Source organism: Pinus tabuliformis, chromosome 8 (genome assembly GCF_031772625.1).
Source record: "Pinus tabuliformis cultivar Carrire ecotype Pingquan chromosome 8, CPIR1, whole genome shotgun sequence".
Classification (NCBI taxonomy): domain Eukaryota; kingdom Viridiplantae; phylum Streptophyta; class Pinopsida; order Pinales; family Pinaceae; genus Pinus; species Pinus tabuliformis.
In genome coordinates, this window is record NC_142294.1 from 1989075515 (window position 1) to 1989100918 (window position 25404).

General features: G+C 38.5%; 1 protein-coding gene across 7 annotated transcripts in view; it reads right to left on the minus strand.

The window, feature by feature from the left end:
• Positions 1–25404, minus strand: part of LOC149244420 (uncharacterized) — a 159702-nt gene that overhangs the window by 6998 nt on the left and 127300 nt on the right. For all 7 annotated transcript variants that reach the window (XM_089374847.1, XM_089374850.1, XM_089374844.1 and 4 more), the window contains one exon: positions 18966–19047. In XM_089374847.1, coding sequence (XP_089230973.1) covers positions 18966–19047 — 82 coding nt within the window. The remainder of the gene's footprint in view (positions 1–18965; positions 19048–25404) is intronic.

Genomic DNA, 25404 nt, shown 5'->3' on the forward strand with positions numbered 1-25404 from the left:
TTTTGCTCTCCTTCTCCCAATCTGTTCATGAAAGAATGAATGACCTTTTCCTCCTTTTCCTCCTTTAATATAACTCCAAGTGACTTTTGGGTGATCCAAGTGACTTTTGGGTGATCTCTAAATCCAATGGCTGAAATAGATTTAGATCAATGGTTGAGATTAAATGCTCATTTAAATCTCACTTTCTATTTTTTAATTCACCCCACTTTAATAAAGACCCACTTAGTCATTTATTTCCAAAGTCACTTTTCCTTTCTAATTTTTCATTGACTTTATAAAAGTCACTTTAAAATTAGACTTAATAACTTTATCACTTAAAGTTACTTTTAAATTAGATTTAACTTTATAAAATTATAAAGTCACTTTAGGAGAAAAATTAAATTCTTTTGGACACTTTTCCCTAGGCCAAAGATCAAAGCCTAAGGGAACCACCTGTCCTCCGGTACCAAATTTCAACAAAAAACTGATCACAACTACTACTCAATGCAGAAAAGTAATACCCACTCACAGTACACAGCAATATCCTTTATAAATGTGCAGCAAATGAATCAAGGAATCAATGCATATATATGTAGAGAATGAGTTTTAAATACAATGCCACAACTGGGGCAGCAGCAACTGCAAACTTGCTTGAATCCTTCAAAAATAAATTCGGCACCATACAGGGTCTTCATAAGAAATTGAACGCACACATGAATACTTCAACATACAGGTATATCGGTCTTCCAAGAAGCAGCTTCACCATGCAATATATATCGGCCTTCTCAAATTTTTTTTTTTTAAGATAACTGTTTATTGACCATCAAAAACTTCACCCAACAGAACACATACCTCAATGTTAGGCAGGCAACTTTCACAGTCTTTCATCAGCAGATGGGCAGGCAATTCGACTAAAATTCTTTGACTGGTAACCGTTCAAGTTATCTCGAGGAAACCTTTGGCCTTCACAGAGAATACAATACTCCATGGGAATATAATTCAGTTTTTCTTTGCTTTTACTGATGTCCAGGCAAGGCAACAGCTGATTGGAATGTGAATATCGTTCCTTCACTCTTCCACGTTATTGGTGCACCTACATCTCCTGGAGACAATGCGAGTGACCTACGAATTACGCCTACTCCTCGGCTCCATGATGGTGAAGATCCGGAACATGGCCTATTGGCCTTGGAATTTCAGTGTATGGAGGGTTGTGGCCACCTGTCGGTCTTATCATAAATGATAGATAGATCGCAACTACAACGACCACGGGATCAACAATGTGAATATATTATGTTGTAAGACTTGTATCGAGGTGTCTATAGCCTTTATCACTCCAGTGACCCGCTAATACGACTACCACTGTGCAATGCCCAATTTCCATCGTCCATCACAATGCTATGGTTGTGTGATCTGATTGGTCCTCCACTGTTCTTGCTACAAATATTTTTATTTTTTTTTACGCCCAACTATTCTGCAATGTGGCTCAAACAAATTTGGCTCTATAACTATGACACAACAGCTATAAGGCTGCTCAACCCTCTTCTCGAACCATAGTGACAACTTCTAAACCAGACCAGTGTAATCTATCCTGGTGAGGTGCCACTCAACGCTTTCAATCAGTGGATCAGATCAGCTAGAAAGAAATTTTCCTGAAAAATTCCACCATAGTAACCATTCGCTGAGTGCCATTGTCCTCGGTCATGAGAAATTTGATTTTCGTGGTCACCTGTTTTGTCAGTCCTACTATTGTGAAATTCTGAGAACACCGTCTGTGGATAACTTTAATTTTCAACCCCTTGAGAACTTTCTTTGCTTCCCTTATCTCTCTTTCAGAGAGAGCTTGGTTCTCTCTGCAGTCAATTTTACAACTTTCCCATAAATACTCAAGCACAGAAATGCTCTTGTGAAAAACTATTGCAGATAGGTCTACATTCAACACTAATCCTTGAGCCATGGGCCTCAAATTTTGATAAAATCCCCTTGCAACCACTGCTGCACAGCCAATATCTGCATCTCATTCAAATTGTTTGGGATAAAGACTTCTTCCCACCAGAATTCAATTCTCATACCAGTCCTTCAACGGTAATATGCACCCTTCAACACACACCTTGTTCTTTTCATCCACTGGTTCCTCCAATACACGTTCACCGCTTATCTGCAATACACATTGGCCTCAAAGATATGAGCCTCAGGGGTCTCTTTCCAATCCACTGCAATGCTGGCATGGCCCGTCACATTAACGGAATGCCGGTTAGAGGTTACAAAGTCCAGTAAATCAGGGAACTCGCTCATATTCTAGAGCGATGATACAAAGACAGACTCTCCAACATCATCTCAGCTTTTATTTTTCCCTTTCCTTTCCCTCAACAGCAATCTGAATGGACCGGATACGAGTCACTTGGTGCAGCTATTAAGCACTCTAGTTCAGATATTTGAGAAGACTTTGACAGGAAAAACCGCAGTTTGAGAGCCAAGGTTTACAATGTGGTAGGTGTGGCAAGTTCTAGCAAACGTTCCAACGATTCCAGAAGAAGTAACGCTCGATGCACCAGGGTTTGCAATAATCATTGTCCTGAAGAACTTCATGATAGTTCAAATCGCCATTTTATTGCAGCTCACAATGTAACAATCATATAACAACCTCTTAACCAGTCCCGTAAAGGGAGCCGACCAGACGCAGGAAGAAACGCAGTCCACCTGAATGCTTTGACCAGCATATACGTAGCATTCAACCAGCGCATATGAACCAACGCATGTAAGGAGTTGTTGCAGGCATTTGTATATGTCGATCATGGGTTGGCCGATAGACAATGAATTGTTATCTGACAAGACACAACAGCGCAAGGTTTTCAGACAGAATTCAGTGCATTGAGTAGGTGCACAGTGAGGAGGATCGTTTTGCACGCTAGGCTCAGAATGACAGCAAAACAATAGATGGTAGAGCTGAAATGCACACTAATGCCACAAAACTAGTGGCTCACACAAGATTGAGCAGGTTAGGGGTGTCAGTTCTGAAATATGAGCAGAACAGGAAAATAGGCAGAAAATGGAGTTACAAAGGCAGGAATACTAAAAATAGGACCTGCTCATAAAGACCATAAAACAAATGGCTCAAAGAAATTATGCAGGGCAGGAATACGCCTGCTTTGATAGCATGTTAAACACACACATGGCAGCAAGAGAATCTGAAGGATAAAACATGAGAGTGTATTTCTATTAACAAGAGATATACATTTATAGTACATAGTTTGACCGTTGGGTTCCACATCCCAAGGTCTCTTGGACTTCCTTTTGTCTATTCGGCTTCCACATTAACCCATTGAGGATTAGGTGTCCAACAATTTTCATATCACCATGGGAAATAAATCAAAGTATACCCCTATAGGAAGAGGTATTGTAGTCTTTCAAACCGAAGCAGGAGAGCAGTGTTGAGCAACCAATGTGCTGCATGTGCCAGGATTGAGGATGAACTTACTCTCTGTATCTCAACTTCAAAACAAGGGCTATGATGTTTTCTTCATTAAGGAGAAAGTATATGTTAAACACCCAAGTTGGAAAAGGAAGGCCCAGATTGAAATCAGAAGTAACAGGTTGTATAGATTACAGCTAGAATCTCCAATGACACTGATAGGCAGCAATGGAGATAAATATTTGAATGAACTATGGCACAGGAGGATGGGACACTTACACCATGGTGCTCTGAGAATTCTTAGGAAAACAGTATCAGGAGTTCCAGATTTAAGTATCGAACGAGATGATATATGCAGAGGGTGCGCTCTAGACAAGTATGCCAAAGCAGAGTTTTCCAAAAGTAACAATAGAGCTCAGAGTGTTCTACTCAGACATCTGCGGACCTATGTCCACAAAAGCTCTTAGTGGTACCGAATACTTCGTCACCTAATCGATGACCATTCCAGGAAGACTTGGATCTACTTTCTGAAAACCAAGGATGAGGTTTTTGGTCGATTCAAAGAGTTCAAGGCTCTAGTAGAGAATCTGACAGGAAAGAAGATAAAAGTGTTGCGCTCAAGCAATGGTGGAGAATACGTTGACAAGGACATCACTGATTTTTGCGCTAGAGAAGGCATCAGAAGAGAGTGGACAGCTCCTTACAATCCGGAGCAGAATGGAGTAGCAGAAAGAAAAAACAGGACTATTGTGGAAGCATCTAGGGCAATGTTATATGATCAGGATATGCCCAAATTCCTGTGCGCAGAAGCATGCAGCACAACAGTTTATGTCCAGAACAAGACTCCACACGGGGCATTGAGCAAAATCACTCCAGAAAGGGTCTTCACCGGGAAGACACCTAAAGTCAGTGATTTCAGGGTATTTGGGAGTTTGGCGTATTGCTGTATACATGAAGAAAAGAGAAAAATTAGATCAAACAGCTGAGAAAGGATATCTTGTGGGATATAGCGAGAATGCTAAGGCATATAGAGTCTATCTTCAAGGGAGAAGGAAGGTAATAGTTCGGAGGGATGTAAAGTTCATGGAGGGCAAAGGTTTCAAGAAATCCTGAGAAATACCTTCTGAGGAGTAGTCAAAAGATGATCCATTGGTCCAACCACTTCAACCAGCAAAAACTAATACCAGCGATTCTCCTAAAGGCAAAGCTTCAGAACAGGAGGAATCACAGGAAGAGGAAGAGTTGATAGATGTACCCACTACCAGTAGAAAAACGAGTCAGAAACTTGGACAGATTCTACGAGATGCAGAGGACTTCATTGGTGCACCCAGGAATGATAAAAGGGAGCGAAGACAGCCAGACAGATACCAGGCCCTGGTAGCTCAGGTTTGGGAACCCTCTAGTTTTCAGGAGGTCGTTCAGCATCAAGTATGGGTAGATGTTATGGTGGAAGAAAACAGTTCTATAATGGTCAATGATGTCTAGGAAGTGGTACTTAGGCCTCAGGCCAAGTCAGTTGTAGGTTCGAGATGGATCTACAAAGTCAAATATGTTGCAGACAGCAGTGTAGAGAAATACAAAGCCAAGTTTGTGGCTAAGGGGTATGCTCAAAAGGAAGGGATAGACTACGAAGAAACCTTCGCTCCAGTAGCCAGGTATACTTCTATTAGAACAGTGACATCCCTTGCAGCACAAATGGGGTGGGAGATTCACCAGATGGATGTCAAGATGGTGTTCTTGAACGGGGTGATAGAAGAAGAAGTATACATTGAACAACCAGAGGGTTTTGAGACATATGAGAAGAAATATCATGTATGCAGATTAAAGAAAGCCTTGTATGGGCTTAAACAGGCACCTAGAGCATGGTACAGTCGAATTGATGGCTACTTGCAGAAGATGGGGTTCATCAAGAGTGACGCAGATCCTAATCTCTATTATCTTGTCGTAGAGAATGAGCCTCTAATCCTGGTGTTATATGTGGATGATATTTCCCTGACAGGATCATCTAGGCTCATCAAAGACTGCAAGAAGAACCTAGCCACGGAATTCAACATGAAGGATTTGGGACAGATGCATTATTTCTTGGGGTTGGAAGTTTGGCAACAAAAGGGTGAGATCTTCATTGGTCAAGGGAGATATGCTACAAAGATCTTGAGGAGATTCAGGATGCAGGATTGTAGACTTATGGCTACTCCAATGATCACCAACTGGAAGAAAATTGATGCATTAGAAGATAAAGACATTGATCCCACCTTGTACAGGCAGCTTATAGGATCCCTGATGTATCTGGTCAATACCAAGCCAAACATTTGTTACGCTGTCAACACCCTCAGTCAGTTCATGGTGGAACCCAAGAGGGCACACTGGGCAGCAGCCAAACATGTTCTCAGGTATATACAAGGAACAGTCGAGCATGGACTATTGTACACCCAAGGCAATGACATCAGGCTGAGTGGGTTCATTGATGCAAATTGGGCTGGAAGTTCAGTAGATTGGAAAAGTACAACTGGGTATTGTTTCAACATTGGATCAAGAATGACCTCCTAGTGTAGTAGAAAACAGAAATTCGTGGCTCTGAGCTCAGGTGAAGCAGAATATATGGCAATTAGCACAACTTCGTGTGAAGCCATATGGCTTAGGAAATTGCTTGTGAATCTATTCAGGAGAAGGATGGAAGCGACCAACATCTTGTGTGATAATCAGAGTTGCATCAAGTTCTCTGAGAATCTAGTATTTCATGATCGGTCGAAGCACATTGATATCAGGGGTCACTTTGTCAGAGACCGTGTCCAACGAGGGGCAGTTTGAGGTACACCCCTACAAGAGAACAGGGGGCAGACATCCTCACCAAGGCTCTAGGAAGAACAAAGTTTGTTTATTTCAGGGAGAAGATGGGGATGGTGAAAATTCCATTTCAGTAGCAGAAATGGATAAGTATCGAGGGTTGCAGTGCAGTAGTGCTATGGGCAGCATGATGTAGCATGTTGAGAGGGAGTTGCAATACAGATGTAGCAATGGTAGTGGCAATGTCATGGGCAGTAGTACAGCAAGCAGCAGTGCAATGGATGTGGGGCAGCAGGCCAAGTAGCAACACAAAGGACCGATGCGGAGGACCAGTGTGATGCCTTTATGGTGAAGCATTGCTAGAGCACATTCCTCGCTAAGAGGGAGTGTTGATTTTGGTTAGCATCGGATGTGCTCTAGCCTTGAAATTTGGTGGAGAGGCTAAAGGCACATGAGATCTTCAAGACCCAGAAATCGTTTGGCGAAATTCCACCAGGATGAGGAGTTATTAAAATAATTAATATTTGTAATGGGTTCCTAAGTCTAAACTTAGGAAAATAAAAATATTAATGGGTATTAATAAAGATAAGGTTGAGAAGCTTCTAAGAGACGAGGATCAAGTCTATTTTAATCTTAGCCGTTGATTAGAGACTTAATCTCGGTCGTTGATTCATCAATAGGAAAAGTATAAGAGAAGACTTGGGATCATTTGGAGACACACTGTAGATACTCAATATCCCAAGGAAAATCGATTCTCAAAGAGAAGGAGATCGATTTCAAAGGGAGAGTTGTAGGGTGGAGGAAGAGGAGGGCATCAATAGCAGTCAATGACTGAGGAGGAGGTGATGCAGGAGCATTGAGAGACAGCGCAGAGGGAGACGCATGCTGACACAGAGGGACGCAGAACCACACAAAGTGATGCAGAAGTGGGAGAAGGGTCTCCAGGGTGTCAGAAAGTTTCTAGGGGAAAGTCTAAGGTGTTTTCTCTTAGTTTCTCTGTAAAATCATTCCTTGTAAAGTGATTGTTGCTGAAGATTAATAAAACCCTCATCTGTTGCACCAGTTTTCCCACATTGGGGTTTTCCGGGGACAATTGTCCAAAAACAACTGTGTTGATGTGATTTGTTCTTATGCATGTATATCGTTGTTATTTTTTCTATGTAATTATGTGATAACTGCAATAGAATTTATTTTAATGTTTGTTGAAGGGATTTCGTAAATAACTTATTGTGAAGAATAAGTAGGTGAAATATTTCAGTTGCTGCAATAGAATTTCGGGTTAGAAATTTTCACATTTAGAGCCACATTGATTATGTATTTAATTGTTGATATGTACTGCAGTCTTTTAGTTTTTGTAGCATCGGATGTATTCTAGCCACAAAATTTGGTGGAGAGACTAGAATACATGAGATCTCCAAAACCCAGAAATCGTTTTTGGAAATTACACCTAGAGATGAATTAATTAGATTATTAGTCAATTGTTAAATATTTCCTAAGTCTAAATTTAGGGAATATAGTTAATTAATTAGAATTAATTAATTCAATGTGAGAATAGTTTAGAAACTCACTCAGATTGACTTCAAGACGATCCTAGCCATTGATTAAGTTTTAATCTCGGTCATTGGAGTCCCAACTGAGGATTATAAGGAGTCGTCGATGGGCACTTGGAGAAAACACACAAGAAGTTCAATTTCCTTGGCAGATCGATTTCCAGAGAGCAGCAACAGTTGTCGGAGAGCCAGATTTCGAAGCAGAGATAGTGATCTGGATTCCGGAGGAAGTTTTCCAGATTCGAAGAGGCCGCAACAAGAGGCTGAGTTATTTCCAGTGGGGCAACGTAGAGGATTGTGCAGTTGCTTCAGAAGAGCAACTCAATTTGGCTGGAGGAAAAATTGTTTTCAGTTCTAGAGGCTGGGCAGATGTTCCAGAGTGTCAGAGAAGCAATTTCCTCAGCAGAGACAGGCAGAACGACTTCATCAGAGGCAGTTATGGGCTAGACGCCATAGGGCCAAAGCAAGCACTGCGCAAAGGCCAGCGTGAGGGTTCCAAGGGGACGAGTTTCTGAAGGAAAGTTGTGTTGAGGTCGCTTGTGGAAAAAGGATAAGTCCCTTAGATAATTTTGGCTAGAATTTCTTGTTGTTTGGATTGCCAGTTGGGCATCTATAGATTGTACTTGTATTTCATTGTTGCTTAGTAATAAAACCCTCAACTGTTGCACTGGTTTTCCCAAGTTGGGTTTTTTCGGGGACATTTGTCCAAACATAACAGTGTCATTTGTGTGTGTGTGTGTGTGATAGTATTTTCTCAGTTTCCAACACTATTATTTTCCACAATTTTATTTGTGAAGGTTGCAGTGTTAATTATTTGGTATTTGTCGTAGAAAAGTGCAAATAATTTGTTAAATAAATTAACAATTAGGAGAATAATTTCCAATTGTTGTGATATATGAAATTTTCCCATACTTGATGTCATTTTGATATGCTAACCCTTATATGGTATATAGATGAGCAAAATTCGGATATTTTGTCTCTAATGGTTTGGAATCATGATCTTAAATATTAAATTAATTTTTTCATTAAAATTAATTATTTCATGTATTTTTCTGAAGATTGGTTCATTGAGATCTGACCAGTCTGGTTCTTCCGGTTCCGATTCAAAAACCAGTTTGATAGGTAGACTAGGTCAGTTGACCGGTTCCGGTTTTTAAAACTATGGTTGTAATGTATCTACAATCCATCCATCCCTATGAATTGACTTCAACTCTATCAATGCAGACGAAAATATATGATTCTAAACTCTAGATGTACAAGGCAAAATGCATTCTAATATCTAATTAAATTGATCAACCCTCTTCATACCCTAAAAATATATTGAAGTTGCTCTTGATATGGTATTGAGTCCCTGTTCACTCACTTATGTCTCCATCTTGAATTGTTAGTCTCATCATATACCAAGGTGCTAAATTTTGTCACAAGATAAACATTAGCAGAGCTCCTTAATGCTTGCAGCCCAAGCTACATAATTAATCCAGAGCTTTCTTTCAAAACACGTGCTACTTTGCATAGGTTGATTAACTAGGATAACTATTAAAGAGATTTCTGGTTGTAGTCTGTTAAAAATTTTTAATAACAAATCAGTAAATTTGATAAAGATCGCATGTCCTTAAGCAAGTTACTTGATTAATCCTATTAGAATTATTGTGTAAAGTTGCTTACTCTAGAGTCTAAAGAATCTCCTCTCCCATCCAGTGTGAAGTGGCCCCAAAACCAGTAAAATAACTCACTTTTGGATGCTTAAAGGACAAGCACATCCCAAGCTGCAGGTTAGAAGATGAGGCAATATATGTATTGAAAGTTGAAACCATCACAGATTCACAGATAGACCAACAGCACACTTGTATTTTTTCCAATCCATGACTGGATGATCATCTTTTCATTTTACATTTTCAAAGCTTTGAGTGGCCATACCAATAATCACAAGGAATCTTTCTAGTTCTATGGTTATATAGGTTTAAGTAGCCATCTCTCAATGTCCCCACTTTGTCTAGCTTATCAAGCACATTCGCAAATCACCATTCTATTTTCCTATCTAACACAACCAACATATATGGAAAATTGCTTGAATACATACAAACTCCATGACCTAAAAAAGCAATAACAGTGGATGAACCATTCTAACAATTCAATGGAAAGATTGAATATGCCACTTTTGCAAAACATAAGAAATCTTAAGGAGCTCAGCTTAAGAAACATATTTTATTTTATCACCCCAGAATCATTCAGTATACAAGCATTATCAATCTCAATAAATCATTGTACTCTTGGTTATCTCATTACAATAATTGTGAAGCGCACACAATTAAATACTGAATTGACAGACATCTATATATATATATATATATATATATATATAGAAATTGAATGATGATTCTTACAATGGAGGGCCCCTGGCTTAAATACAACCTCGGGTGCCTTTACATGAGGGGGCATGATCTTTTGATTGTGCCCCTTCTTCCTAAATTAAACATTAAAACATATTTAATTTTTTTTTTACATAACATTGTCTTCCTCTCGAAAATATGCTTTGTCCTCAAAGCATAGGTAATGAAGGGTATTGTTGACAAAATGCTTTTGTCTCCCAAGAGACTTCTTCTTCTGGTAGGTTCTTCCACTTAATAAGGTATTCTTTGATTACTCAGGATCGCAGTTTCTTTTCCCTAGTGGTGATGATTCCTTTTGGTTCTAAAATGATCTTCCCTTCGTTAATCTAATGTCGGGAGTGTTGTCTAGAGCACTTGGTGTTTGCCTAGTGCTTTCTTAAGGCAAGATACATGGAAAACGTTGTGAACACGACTTTTATCAAGAAGGATTAAGTTGTATGCTACTTGGCTGATCTTTTTGTTAATCTGGTATGGTCCATAGAACTTTGGTGACAATTTGTTTTTCCCTTCTGCTTTAAGGACCATTGCTTGTAAGGTTGAAGTTTAACAAATACCCATTCTCCAACCTCAAATTCTCTCTCTGTTCTGTTTTGGTCAGTGTGCTGCTTCATACTAATCTTTAACTGCTGGAAACTTTGTCTCGATAATGGCCAAGTCCTTCCATTTAGGAGGCTCATAACTGTATAGAGCTTGAAATAGGGTCATTTTTGCTCAAGTATGATGAGTGGAATTGTACCATCATTCAGCGGAATGTAACCATTGAGCCCACCTATTTTGTTTGTTTGTTGCATAACAACAAAAGTCAACTTGCTGCTTCACATTGATCTTTAACTGCTGGAAATTTTGTCTCAATAATGGCCAAGTCCTTCCATTTAGGACGCTCATAACCATATAGAACTTGAAATGGGGTCATTTTTGCTCAAGTGTGATAAGTGGAATCGTACCATCATTCAGCGAAATGTAACCATTGAGCCCACCTATTTTGTTTGTCTGTTGTATAACAACAAAGGTAAGCTTCTAAACATTTATTAAAAAAAATTGTTTGGCCTTCTGTTTTAGGATGATGAGTTGACTCATGTTGAGGTATGTTCCAATATGTTTGAAAAATTCCTTCCAAAAATTCCCTTTAAATTTGGCATCTCTATCGCTAAAAATGACTTTGGAAAATCCATGTAGTTTGTTGACATTCTTGCAAAATATCTCAACGATTTGTTTAGTTGAGTCTAATTTCTTCATTCTTATGAAGTGTGCATACTTGGTGAGCCTGTCGACTACTATGAGGATTTTGTCTTTTCCATACGATACAGGTAGCCCTTCAATAAAGTCCATCGATATTTCTTCCCACTTTTGGTTTGGAATATTTTTAAGGGATGTAGCAATCCGGGTGTCACAATGTTCTCATTTTTATTTCTCTGGCATTGATCACAATCTGCTACATATTTTTTAATATCATTATTCATTCCCTTCCAGAAAAATGATTGGCGTGCATTATAGTAGGTTTTAAAAAAACCTACATGTCCTAATAGTGAACCATGTGACTCCTTGAAAAATTTTGACTTAAAGTTTGAATTTGGGCTTAGGAAAATTCTTCCTTTATACCAAACAATATTGTTTTTTCCATTCGAAATTTGAATTTTGAGAAGGATTATTGTTTATAGCACATGTTTCTGGATCTTTTGCATACTCACTTTGAATTTCATTAATCCATTCTGGGACTACAATCGAAATTGCAAGCAATGACGACTCTTCATCTTTTTTGGATAGAGCATCTGCTACTATGTTGTCTTTCCCTTTCTTATGTAATATCTCCATGTCAAAGGCGGCAATTTTTTCGATCCATTTTTGTTGTTCTATAGAAAGTGTTTTTCGTTGTAGGTGCTGAAGCCTACTATGGTTTTTTCATATTAAAAACTTACTTCCCAAAAGGCTTTGAAAAGTCTAGAGTTGCTAATACCAATGCATTGAGCATAATTTCCTTTAAGGTTTCAAAACACTTTTCTTCCTTCTCATCCCATTGGAAAGAGTTCTTCTTTAAAAAGTTTGTTAGGGGTGCAATTACATCAACATAGTTTTGAATAAACCTTCGATAATATCCAGTCAACCCTAAAAATCCTCTTAATTTGGTGATATTAATTGGTTTGGGCCATTCTTTTATAGCCTTGATCTTATTAGGATCTACCTTTACTCCTTCCTTGGATATTATGTGTCTGAGGTACTCTACTTCTTCCTTCCCAAAAGTGCATTTGAACATCGTTGCATAAAACTTGTTCCAGATGTTGTAGATGCTCCTTCCATGTTTTACTATAGACTAGAATATCATCAAAGAAAACTAGCACAAACTTCCTTAAATATGGTCAGAATACCTCATTCATGGTAGCCTAGAAGGTTGTTGGAGCATTAGTTAACCCAAAAGGCATTACCTTAAACTCATAATGACCTTCATGAGTTTGAAAGGCGGTCTTCGCTATGTCCTCTAATCTTATTCTGATTTGGTAGTATCCAGATCTCAAGTCCAATTTTGAAAAATATTTGGCTCCATGAAGTTCATCTAGCATTTTGTCTATGAAGGGAATAGGGAACTTGTTCTTAATTGTTATCTTGTTCAATCCTCTATAATCTACGCATAGCCTAAATGATCCATCCTTCTTCTGGACTGGAACCACTGGAGCAGTGTATGGGCTTCTACTTTTTGTGATGATACCACATTTTAAGAGATCTTGGACTAATCTTTCGATTTCAGTCTTTTGATGATGTGGATATCTATATGGCTTGATGTTGATGGGGTTTGATCTTAACTTGACTTCGATTGTGTGCTCAATTTCTCTTTCAAGAGGCATCTTCAGTGGAAGATCTTGGAATACCTTTTTGTGTTTTTGAATCAATTCATGAACTTCAGGTGGTTCTTCGCTAATCAATTTTGAAGTCAACATTTCCATCTAATGACAGTGCACTATATACGCTAGTGTTGCTTTTCGGATCAGCTTCATCATCTGGTGGGATGATACAATTTGATTCTAAAGTGGTCGAAAACCATATAGCTTATATTTCTACCATTCCCACATAAACTTTATAAATTGCTTTTGATGGTCGACATAGTAAATACCTAAGGCTTGCAACCATTGGACACCTAGGACCACATCCACTTCCCCAAGTGGTGTAGTGTAGAATGGAGATTCTAGACAGTAGTCTTGAATCTGCAATTTGACCTTATGGCATCTTCCTACTTTTTCGATTTTCTTCCCATCTGCTACCATCACTTTCATAATAGGCATTGGATATGTGAAGATGTTGAGCCTTTTTGCAATATTTGAGTCTAGAAAATTTTGTATCTATTAGAACCATTACATTGCGCTTTTTTATATGTCCTTTTAACTTTAACGTTTGGGGTTTAGATACTCCTGTCATGAATAATAACGAAACTTGCGGAATATTTTTGTTGCCTAATTATGGGGAAAATTGTTGAGAATCATCAACTTCTTCTATGTCTAATTCTTCACTATCTGAATCATTGGTTGCTTCACATTTATACAAGTTCTTGGTATCCTTTCCTTTAAAACATTTGTGTCTAGGATCCCATTTTTTGCCACAACAATTGCATTTACCCTCTTTTATTCTTTGCACCTCCATATTAGATTTTCATCCTTCATATAGATGTGGTGGAATGTATTTTGTATTCTCCACATCAGAAGTTTGGGAAAACCTTTGTCTTGAATATACTCTTTCAACTTTTGGTAATTGTATTCTTTCGAACTTCTTTTCTACGACTTTTGCTTTCTGTCTTGCTTCTTCTAGAGATGTAATGTCATGAAGCTTAAGCTCATTCTAGAGATATGGTTTAAGTCCAATGAGGTATGATTGAATAAGGCGTTTTTCTGATAATCCATGTACTCGTGTAGCTAGAGTTTCCCATTCTCTAATATATTCGTTCACGTCTCCATTTTGTTGTAACTTGTTGAGTGCCATAAAGAACTCTTCTTCTTTGACACCTTGGAACCTATTAAAGAAAGCATCTTTGAATTTCCTCCAACTGATAGCATGTGTCGATTTCTTCCACCACATATACCAATTATATGCTTCGCCTTCCAAATACATGGATGCATGCTTGATTTTTTCGTTGTCATTATCGATATTGTAAATCTCAAAATACTCCTCTGCCTTATTAAACCATGCTACGTCATGTTTCTCATTATCATCACATTTGGATGGCTCAAATTTTGCTCTTTATTGATATGTGGCAATCCGTAGAGTGAAGAAAGGAAATTGGGTTGAGACCTGATGTTTTAAAAATTCAGTACATTGTTTTGTGGATTGGATATGGAAGATGCATGTGGAGCTTAAGGATATGATATGAGGATTGGGTATGGAAGATGCATGTGGAGCTTAAGGATATGATATGAGTCTAACTGGTTTTGATGTATTTGAAGAAACTGGTTGTTGAGTAGCTTCATTATTCTGATGTTGTAGATCAGTTATAATATTCAACTTTTGAAAGATTAAGTTCAACATCCAGATTGCTCGAATGTGATTCTGATCAACCTTATTTGAAATAATTGTGTGGTCCCTTCAAAGGCCATCATAATTTTGCTGGAGTTGATTCTCTATTCTCTCTATTGTACCCTAGAGCTTCTTAATGTTCTCGTCATTTTCATTGAGCCTATTCTCAAGTTCTATCTATTGAAAATTTGGTAGCTTAGGGATGACTTTCTAAAAATAGAAAGTTTTAAAATAGAATGTCTATAAATAGAATTTCTAAAAATAAAAAGTCTAAAATTAGAAAGTCCCAAGATAGTAAATCACCTTGCATCAATTGGTAATCAATTATTGTTGATGGAAAATCCCTTTTGATCATCAGTCAATCCTAATAGTTCAATTTCGACTTCATCATCAACATTATCATTAAATATTATATTATTATTCTTATGATATTATTATATTATTATTAAAAAGAAATTCAAGTCACTCAATCATGGCTCTCGATAATGTTCGCTTACACTCTCATTATTGGGATGGCATATTCCTCTTACACTCTCATTCATGCTCTTACATTCTCTTACACTCATTAAAGCACGTCATAAAAGATTCTCTTACACTCTTTTACACTCAATAAAAGCATGTCATAAAAGATTCCTCTTTCACACTCTTTCATGCATATGTTACACTCTCTCTTAAAGGCATAAGTTACAAAAGGCATGCGTACCTCCTTAATGGCATGAGTTACACTCCTCTTGGCATGCGAGTTATTTCTCCTTTATGGCATGGATTCGTTGTGTTGGAAATAATACTGAGAGGGGGGGTGAATCAGTATTATCAGATTAATCAAACTTTTCAAATGCCCAGAAACATATACGCTACTTCAGTTAAGTGAACCAGCGTGTACACGCTACTGTGACGAAGTAAAACAGCGTATAAGCAGAAAACTCACAATTTAGTTAGCTTATTCTTCAATTAAGTGCATCAGGACATTATTCATCATATTAACAGTAAACATGTGCAGTATAACAGAACAGATAAAAAGCCACACACATGAACACCAAGATATAAGGTGGAAACCCAATGTGGGTGAAAACCACCTGCTGCAAGTTGTCTCTATCTTTCTTAATATGAAACTTCAGTTTACAATCTTTTGTACTGGTGCAGCCTTATACCAGTACGCAGGCTACAACCTGCAGAAGGCTTCAACCTTCTCTCGTTCTCCAAACTTCCTTGGAAGGGAGCTCCAACCCCCTTTGCTCTTGTACTAGCCAAGATACTAGTACGTAGGTGCTGACCTACAATCTTCCTTCTTCCAGGTATCACTTTTCATACATTTTCAGACTTGGATATTCCTGAAGCACAACATTACAATCTGAAGACCACAATTCATTCAATTTCCACAACAGATCATTGAAGCATAAAACAACCAAACTTTGAATCACTGAACCACTGAACCCTGTCAATCACCAGTTACCAGAACACAGAGCAGACTACAGAACTCTGCAATAACAGTCAGACCCCACTGTAAACCCAAATCAAGCTTCAAAAGATATACGCTACTTTAATGAGCAGAACCCGCGTATACACGCTCTTTTACCGAAGCCAACCTGCGTACAGATCTAAAAATAAACTTTCTCAATTTGCAGCTGTACCAGACATTAGTTAGACTCAGAACGTAACATTGCGACAATATGCAGATCTAGAAATACGCATAATCAACCATATCATGATAGTGCATTTCAAACCATTAGATCCCGATCTATCCTTAGATCTAGTCTTCCATTAACCGATGTGATCTCTCCTTGGCTTAGATCATGCAACTCAGAACCTGCATATCAGATCTCTTTCTCTCTTAGATATTCATGCCTTGTCGAAAGATGATTTTGCCTAATGATCTTCTTCTCCTTATATAGCCTTAGGCCTTTCTCAATACCAAGAGCCAAAACCATAGTAACACAATACCATCAACTTTAAAACTAGGGATCGACACGCCCGTCGAGACATAATGGTCCGAAATCATAGGCACAACTTCCAAGGACTAACCACCATGAACCAAAGGAACCTTTCCACATATACGCTCTTTTTCTGAATCGAACTAGCGTGTACACGCGACTTGGGCTTAACGAAACAGCGTGTATGAGCTTCCTTGGCATGCTGTACTGAGATCTGTCTTCTGATTAAGTTGCCATCACCTGTACTAACCTCTGAGCACCTGTACCATCCACTGAGTGAGTTGCCATCAAGGACAACACTTGAATCATAATGCCAACACGTTGCTCCTCCTATATATATATGTGCATCATTCTTTCTCCCCTCACTACTTGTGCATTGTGAAAGAAGAATTCAAACTTGAGAGAGACTTGGAGAGAGTTGAAGAAGATTGTGAGTGAGAGTCTTGGAGAGTAAGAGCAAAACTTGGTGAGCCAAGGTTGATTCAGTGTTTTAGTGTTGATTCGTTTGAAAGGAAGGCTGATTTAGTGTGTGCATTTGTTGCTGCTACCAGTGATCTTCATGCTACAGCTTGTTCAGATTTGGGTGTATTTACTCGTTCTCTTGATCTCTCATTGTACTACATATCTCTGCTGAACAGTTGATATCTAATAGAAGAAGAATCCGGTTGGGTTTTTCCCCGGTCATTGCACCAAAATTCTTTGTCTCATTTTGTTCTTGGTTGTCATTTATTGTGCATTTGATTTAAGTTCTATCTACAATTGTTTATATAATATTGCAGCATAAAAAAAGTTTTGTAATAAGTAAATGTTACAGCATAGAACATCAGAATTTCAACACTATCAGTTTTTTACTAAAAGTCATTCATCAACATTGTTCGAGTGTATGGAGGTGTATAACAATCCAGCTTAACTCAATTCTTTAACTTTGACTTAATTTTGTTCATTTATTTAGTTTATTATTATTTTTTATTTATATATATAAACTATATTAGATATTAGTTAATTAATAATTAATTACAAAATAATATTATAACTATTAATTATCTAAACGATTTTCGATTTTTATGAGTGCATTTACCCGAGCAGTTGAAAACGATCTTCCAACAGCAATATATGCTTAATTATTAACTAAATCAAATTAATTAATTAATTGTCAGGGGGCATGGGACAGTCAAGGGTGGCCATGGATGGGTGTGTCAATCCTTACCTGACGGAAGAAATAAACGGCGGCGGCGGGTTAGCACAGAAATGGCAATGGAGGAAACCAGGATTAGAAGCGGACCGTAGCTATTGGGATGAGCGGTGACGGGGAAAGCGCGAACAACGGTTGGCAGGGTCTGAATTGTCGAGAAGAATATGCAATGGCGGGGAACACTGCAGTCGGGCAACAAAATGGAACGCAACGACAGCGGCAGTAGCTTGGAATGGAAGGTGTGGAATGGAAGAGCGATGACGGGGTATTACAGTAGTGGCAGGAGCAACTACGGGCGGCAAAACAAATTACAGTGGTGGTGGGCAATGGCGGGGAACACTGCAGTCGGGCAACAAAATGGAACGCAACGACAGCGGCGGTAGCTTGGAATGGAAGGTGTGGAATGGAAGAGCGATGACGGGGTATTACAGTAGTGACAGGAGCAACTATGGGCGGCAAAACAAATTACAGTGGTGGTGGAGACAGCGGATGGCTACGGACCGGTGACGGTTGTTGCAGATGCCAAACTGGCTGTCCTACCAGATGAAGCACACACAATTAAATACTAAATTGACAAATTATATATATATATATATATATATATATATATATATATATATATATATTGAATGATGATTCTTACAATGGAAGGGCCCTGTCTTAAATACAGCCCCCGGTGCCTTTAGGTGAGGGGGCATGATCTTTTAATCATGCCCTTTCTTAAACTAAACATTAAAACACATTTAAATTTTTTTACATAACAGATTGCCAAACATATAAAAGGCCTTGAACATAATTCTAACCCATCTATAACAAATCCAATAGACCAAAGGCCTAATGATAGATTAAATACCTCAATTGAGAAGCCACCATTCTATCTGTATAACTTATTATTATTCACAAACACAAGAATAGATGTACACAAGTTTTAATCCCCCGGACACTTCTATAATAGAACTGCCTTGACAACATCCCATAGAAGGTGTTGCTGAGCATCTGTTATTTCATATCCCTAATTTTGCAAAAGATGCCATGGTATAACAGCATCCCTTACTGATCCATATAATCTACTTTGTGTCAACACATGAACCATGATGGAAATGACTTCTGCATTTATTTCATGAATTCTTTCTTTTCCAATAAAATTATGTTTTGTATTAAATTTTATGAAAAGGAAAATGAACTACTGATACAAACATAGACTTGGCATATCTTGAACAAAAACGAAACACGTACCGTGCTCTGAAAGGATGGCCACTCAATGTATTTTAGCTGTCCTGGCTGTTCCCATAAAAACAATAGTGCTGATTTGAAATCCCTACAATCACAAAGAGTATTTATGCTTTAAATTATATTAACAAAATCTGACCTTAAGATTTATTTACAGTTCTCTTATGTGACTCTATATGGTGACAGTGGAGACTGTAGGAAGTTTAACATCTAGCCATTTTCCAAAGAGAATTTCAAGTAAAGTTAGTGACTTCATGCATCTTGCCCTGGGGACGAAACCAAATTACAAGGGTTTGGATGTTATGACAATTTCTGTGAAGTATATTCATATTGTCTAGCTGTTATATGAGGCAAGGAGAGGATGTTTTGGTTCATCTCTAGTCCCAAACATGTGGAAATTGAATCGGTTGAACGTTGCATCAGGCATCACAACCATAGGAGTTTCCTATCAAAAAGGCACAGCCATGCTGTCCATCTGATATACTTTGAATTTATTTCATCTCCGGATGAAACAAAAGCATAAACTTCTTAATCATTTTTCATCGACCACTACAACCACGAGATTGCTACCGACTCATTGCAAACACTCGGAAAAAGAATTTAATTGGAAAACACCATAAAATTTACAAGAACACAGACACAAAGACTAACAATCAAGCTAGATACATAAAAACTTAGAGCCTTACCTGGCTGCATCTTCATTTTGTTATGGATCATATTCATGGAGAATCAAACAGCAGAAACAAGATTAAATATGTTCTGGTGTACCATTTTCCAAAGACTAAAAATGAAAAACATATGTCATTTATATAATATATATTTGTATGCATGTTATCTATACATTAAGTTGCAAAGTGAAAAGCAAGGGACTAACCATTACAGCCCAAGTTCAGAACAATTCAACAACCAGATTATCAGACATCATGAGATGAGTGGCATGAAAAATGACAAACAAGGACACATAGATGAAGATAAAAGAAAAAAGGTTGTTCTTAACAGAAGAAGATTAACAATGCAGCACATGAAATGCTCCCAGTGCGTGGGAATCTATACCCAGCATTTCCCCATTCCAGGGAAACTAGGGAAGGGAGAAAAATGCCCCAGATATGTTGGGATTGGGAATGCCATCAAGAGCATTGCTCAATGCCAGATCCAAGGTCTTTTCATAGATAGGATGGGAGCGAAACATCCCAGATCTGGCAGTAGGGAAGGGAGAAAAATGCCCCAAATATGCTGGGATTGGGAATGCCATCAAGAGCATTGCTCAATGCCAGATCCAAGGTCTTTTCATAGATAGGATGGGAGCAAAACATCCCAGATCTGGCAGAAATGATATGAGGATTGCTGGGTACATTCCCGATGTTACTGATTAGATCTGGCATCATTTCGGTAACGTTCAGAAGACACTGCCACCTATTAATGAGAATCAAGGAGAATCCAAAAGCTCCTCAATAGGGAAGGAGTGTTAGCCTCTTACTCACATAAACAATCATTAAGTCCTAATGTACCACCTTTATTTATTTCACATCTTGCTATATAGTTCTTATTCCAAGTATGTTTCTAGAGTTTCTAGATCCTATTTTCTCTCATCCTACATTATCTCTTTTTGAGGTGTCAAGGTGAGAGCAATTGAGGTGGTTTCTTCATTGTATTATATATTTATATCATTGGAAGATGAATATACATTGTGATTATAGATTTATGTCTTGAGACCTTTTCCGCCAATTTGTCTCTCATATTATCTTTTTGTTTTTTATATTTAATCAGTTGGCGTCAGAGCCCGAGAGATTTTGTGAAATTTGTGAGAATTTTCATGTGTGACATATGTGTTGTGTGTAGAGCCTGTGCGTGCTGGCAATTATTTGTTGGTTTATTATCTTGCTGGGCCGTGTTCTTCAAGGAAACCTGCCTAATTTTGTTGCTGCTGAAATCCATGTGAGCTAGCGTGTAACGCAGAGACCCATCTGCGCGCGAATAGATCTGTTCACTGGAGTTGAAACCATGTGGAGCCATTGCTGTGTGGTTTGTTGATAAGGCCAAAGAGAAGACAACACACACCAGGAAGTGTTTGTGAGCTGAGAAATCGCTGCCACACTGTCCAAGATGTGTATGTTGCTGACAAAATCATCACCTGAATGAGGGAAGGATTGAAGCCGAAGGGCCAATACCAAGTTCCGCTCTTACTCTCCAAGTCTCTCTCACACTCTTTCAATCCTTCACTAGTCTCTCCAACTCTCTCTTTCACAAGTTTGAAGTCTCCTTTCACAATGCACAAGTGAGCAGGAGTGAAGATGAAAGGCACATATATATAGGAGGAGCAAGGAGCTCGAGCCATGAAGGAGAGGAATAACTTGCATGCCTTGAGGTGGAGTTACATATGCCATTTAAGAAGGAACGCATACCTTCGTAACTTATGCCATTAAGGAGGTACGCTTGCTTTTGTATCTTATGCCATAAAAGAGGTGCGCTCGTCTTTGTAACTCATGCCATAAAGAGGAGTATGCATACCTTGAAGGAGAGAGTGTAACTTATGCATTGAAGAGTGCGTAAGAGGAATCTTTTATGACGAGACTTTAATGTGTGTAAGAGAAGTGCTATGACGAGTCTTTAATGCGCATAAGAGAGTGTAAGAGGAGTGCAACGAATCCATTAAGTGAGAGAGAGAGAGGTACTAGTGCCATCAAGGAGAGAGAAAGATACGAAGTGGCATGATTGATTACCAAGAAGGAAAGGCGACAAGTATTTCATTTTGATAATAATATTATAGTGTCATAAAGATAATAATAATAATATTAATGATAATATTGATGATTAAGTAAAAATTGAACAATTAAGATCAGTGTTGAAAACATCGGTATCAGCAAAATATCAGTGAGGGTCCAGAAAACATCTTATCAGCAATATCGGCAAAAATATCAGCAAAATATCAGCGAATATCAGCAAGCATAAAAAATGCATAATATATTCATTTTTTTCAGATTTTTAAACATATAAAGCAATAACAACATGAAATAAACACATTGGCACATAAATATGAAGAAAGCATTGATATATATGATGTCAAATAGAAATGATACATCAAAGGCAATACCAAATCTCGCTGATCCTTGATAATTGACCATTCAAGGACTCAAATGTGGAGAACCAATACAAAATAACATCACATATATAAAAGTATCTCATCATCATGAGTTATATGTAGCAAAACAAATAAAACTAGCAGCTATCTATCTGAAATCACTGCCCTCTCCCCCTTTTACGGGAAAACATGATGGGCTGTTTGCCAGGCCTGCCCCTAGTAGTAGAAGGCCCTGGCCCTGCCTCTGCACCTAATGTCAAATAATGAGTGCTAGGTATGGAGCTGTGCTCTCCTATATCTATAGCAGATGGTGTTGATGTTGATGCTCCCACAGTGTCCTCCTCCTCCTCCTCCTCCTCCTCTGAGTGCTGCTCCTCCTCCGTGTCCCCCTCCTCTTGCTGCCCCTGTTCTAATGGATCATCTGGCTCTAACCATGAAGGTAACTCCTCCAAGATGGGCTCCTCAGACTCCACCCTCCACTCAAACAATACATCAATATTGTCTAAGGAAATGGCATCTGGATCCATTGGTGCTTCTATTTGCCTCACTCGAAGTCGGATGTTGTAATACACATACACTAAATCATTGAGGCATGCGAACTCCAACCTGTAAGAATGTCAAAAAAACTAATGAGTCTTGACTCTTGACTCTTGAAAGTCATAAATTAAAAATTAAAAATTACAATAAGTGTAATTGCTCAACTGAAGGCTGGAGCTCAAAGCTATACCTGTTGCGCTTTTTTGCGTGTATTTTCTCAAATGCACTCCAATTGCAGTCACACCCTGAAGAGCTACATGTTTGACTCAAGATTCTTATGGCCAATTTCTGCAAATGTGGTGCCCTTGCACCATAGCTTCACCACCAAATATCTACAACAAAATAAGAAATAAAAAATTCAAAAACTTAAAACATAATTAAACTTTCAAATAAAAGTTACATAATTGAATTTTAAAAAAATAGAATTATAAGTAAGAAAATTCTAAATTGAAAATTCTAATTTCTAATGAGTGATGACTTGTCACTTACATGGCATGAAGAGGGTCCTTTCCCTAATAGCATCATCAAAGCCAAATAGGCCAACACAATTCCGATAAAACGGTATCTCGCGATTGATTTTGCTATGAAGCTCAGGATCAGGTACCATCCTATGAATACAAGAATGGAGCCCTTCCATCACCTCGCCATCAAAATCAAAGCCGCATTTGTATGAAATTGCGGGGTTGAGGAAGAGTGTCACTGCATGAATGGGTCGATGAAGCATCCCTGTCCACAGACTATCAATCACATCCCATAACATCATATGCCTATCAAGGCCAGCAGAACCCTTGTCTGCATAATAAGAACGAATGGCCTCCTTGGCCCTATCCATGGCCTCATACAAATAAGTCATTGTAGACTTCTCCCCATCTACCAATCTGAGAACCTTTACTATAGGTTCACTAACTGAGCATGCTTCTTCTACTCCACGCCAAAACGTCTCAGAGTACACCATTTTTGCAATGGCTTTCCCGTCCTGTCTCCTGCTGTATCTACAATTACGCCAGTCATCAAACACAAACATTTGCTTCAACTCGAACTGACATCTAAGCAAAGAATGAAGAGTAATAAAGTTTGTGGCAAAATGTCTAATCGCAGGACGCCGCAACTCCTTGTTTCTAGTGAACTTCCTCATGGGGCTAAGAACAAAAGCATGGTTATAAATAAACTTGAGGACGCTCCTAGCCATATCAACCGCATCCTTGATGAAAGAGAGTTTCCCCATATCCTCAAGCAACAAATCGAGACAATGTGTTGCACACGGAGTCCAGAACAATGTGTGATGCCTCTCCATAAGCATCTTGCCGGCAGACACATAATTAGCTGCATTGTCTGTTATGACTTGCACCACATTCTGCACACCAATCTCCCAAATGAACCCATCTAACAACTCACATATCGTTGTTGCATCTTTGATATGTTCTGATGCATCCACTGATTTAATAAACATGGTACCTTTAGGACAATGTACCAAGAAATTTAGAAGGGTCCTACCCTTCCTATCTATCCAACCATCAAACATCACTGTGCATCCAGTAACTTCCCATGTTTTTCTCAACTCCGCCAATCTAGAGTTCATGTCCTGCTTTTTTGCTTGAAGAACTGGCCCCCGCAACTCCTCATATGTAGCACTTTTGTACCCTGGGCCCACAACAGCAATAGCATCACACATTGGCTGCCAAAATGGATTGGTTTTGGTGATGCTAAGAGGTAAGTCGCTTCAGAAAAAACATCTCCCCATGACTCTATATGCCACTTGCTTCTCCTTTTTTTTAACAAGTGATTTTATGCCAAGTTGTGATCCATGTCCTGTTCGTGGAACAAAAATGATGACCTCGCACTAGCAGTAGCAAGTGATGCTGTGGAGCCCCTCCCACTACCCTCAACATCAAAATCAGGAGAAGATATCCCGAAAGATCTACCTGCACGTTCAGCCTTGTTTCTTTCTGCCTCTTACTTCTTTCTGTCTTTTTCATCAATTGCCTCAAGAGCTTTTTGTATAAGCTCCGAACTAGAAACTGTACAAATCCCAACATCATGTCCAGTGATTCTAGCCAGATGGTATTTCAATCGTGTAACCCCTCCTGTCATCCTGGTCCCACACAATTTGCATGTAAGATATGCCCGATTTGTCCCACCATCAGGCTCCCCATACTCCCAAAATGGGTCCAAGACTTTTGGCATATTTGAATTTTGTAGTGAGCTAACTCAAACCTAGGGCACCAAAAAAAAATTGGAATTAATAAGTAATAACCACCTCATATTACAAAATATTTTTTTTGCTACATTATTGCAATATGAATTCAATGAAAAACCATAAATGACAATAAGAGGGTGCATTTGAAAGTTCAAAAAAAATGGAGTTTGCTCTCCAAATATGGAGAAAACCCTTGCATTTGCTCATGGGCATGAAAATCTAGCAAAAAAAAAAAAAAACAAGCAAAACGTTTGTAGGCAAATAGGCAAGCAAGAATAATCCTACAACTATCAAAAAAATTCATTAACATAGGGGTTTATTTGAACATACCTGTTAATGGAAGAAATGAAATTGTCTCCCTGTTCTTCAATCTTAGATCAACAAAATCTTCGTTGTTGGTGGCGATAATAGCAATTCAACACTCAAATCCTCCTTGGCAGTAAGCACATAGCTCTCCCCTTCCTTCTCCAGCAATCAAAAATGAAAATGAATGAAAAAAAAAACAAAATTGGCCTTTTCTAGCTGCCGTGGCAATTTTTTGTTGTTGCCCGACAATATTTTCGATCGTAGCGCGATATTTTCCCGAGATATTGCCGATATTTCGGAAATATCACGATATTTCCTCGGTGATA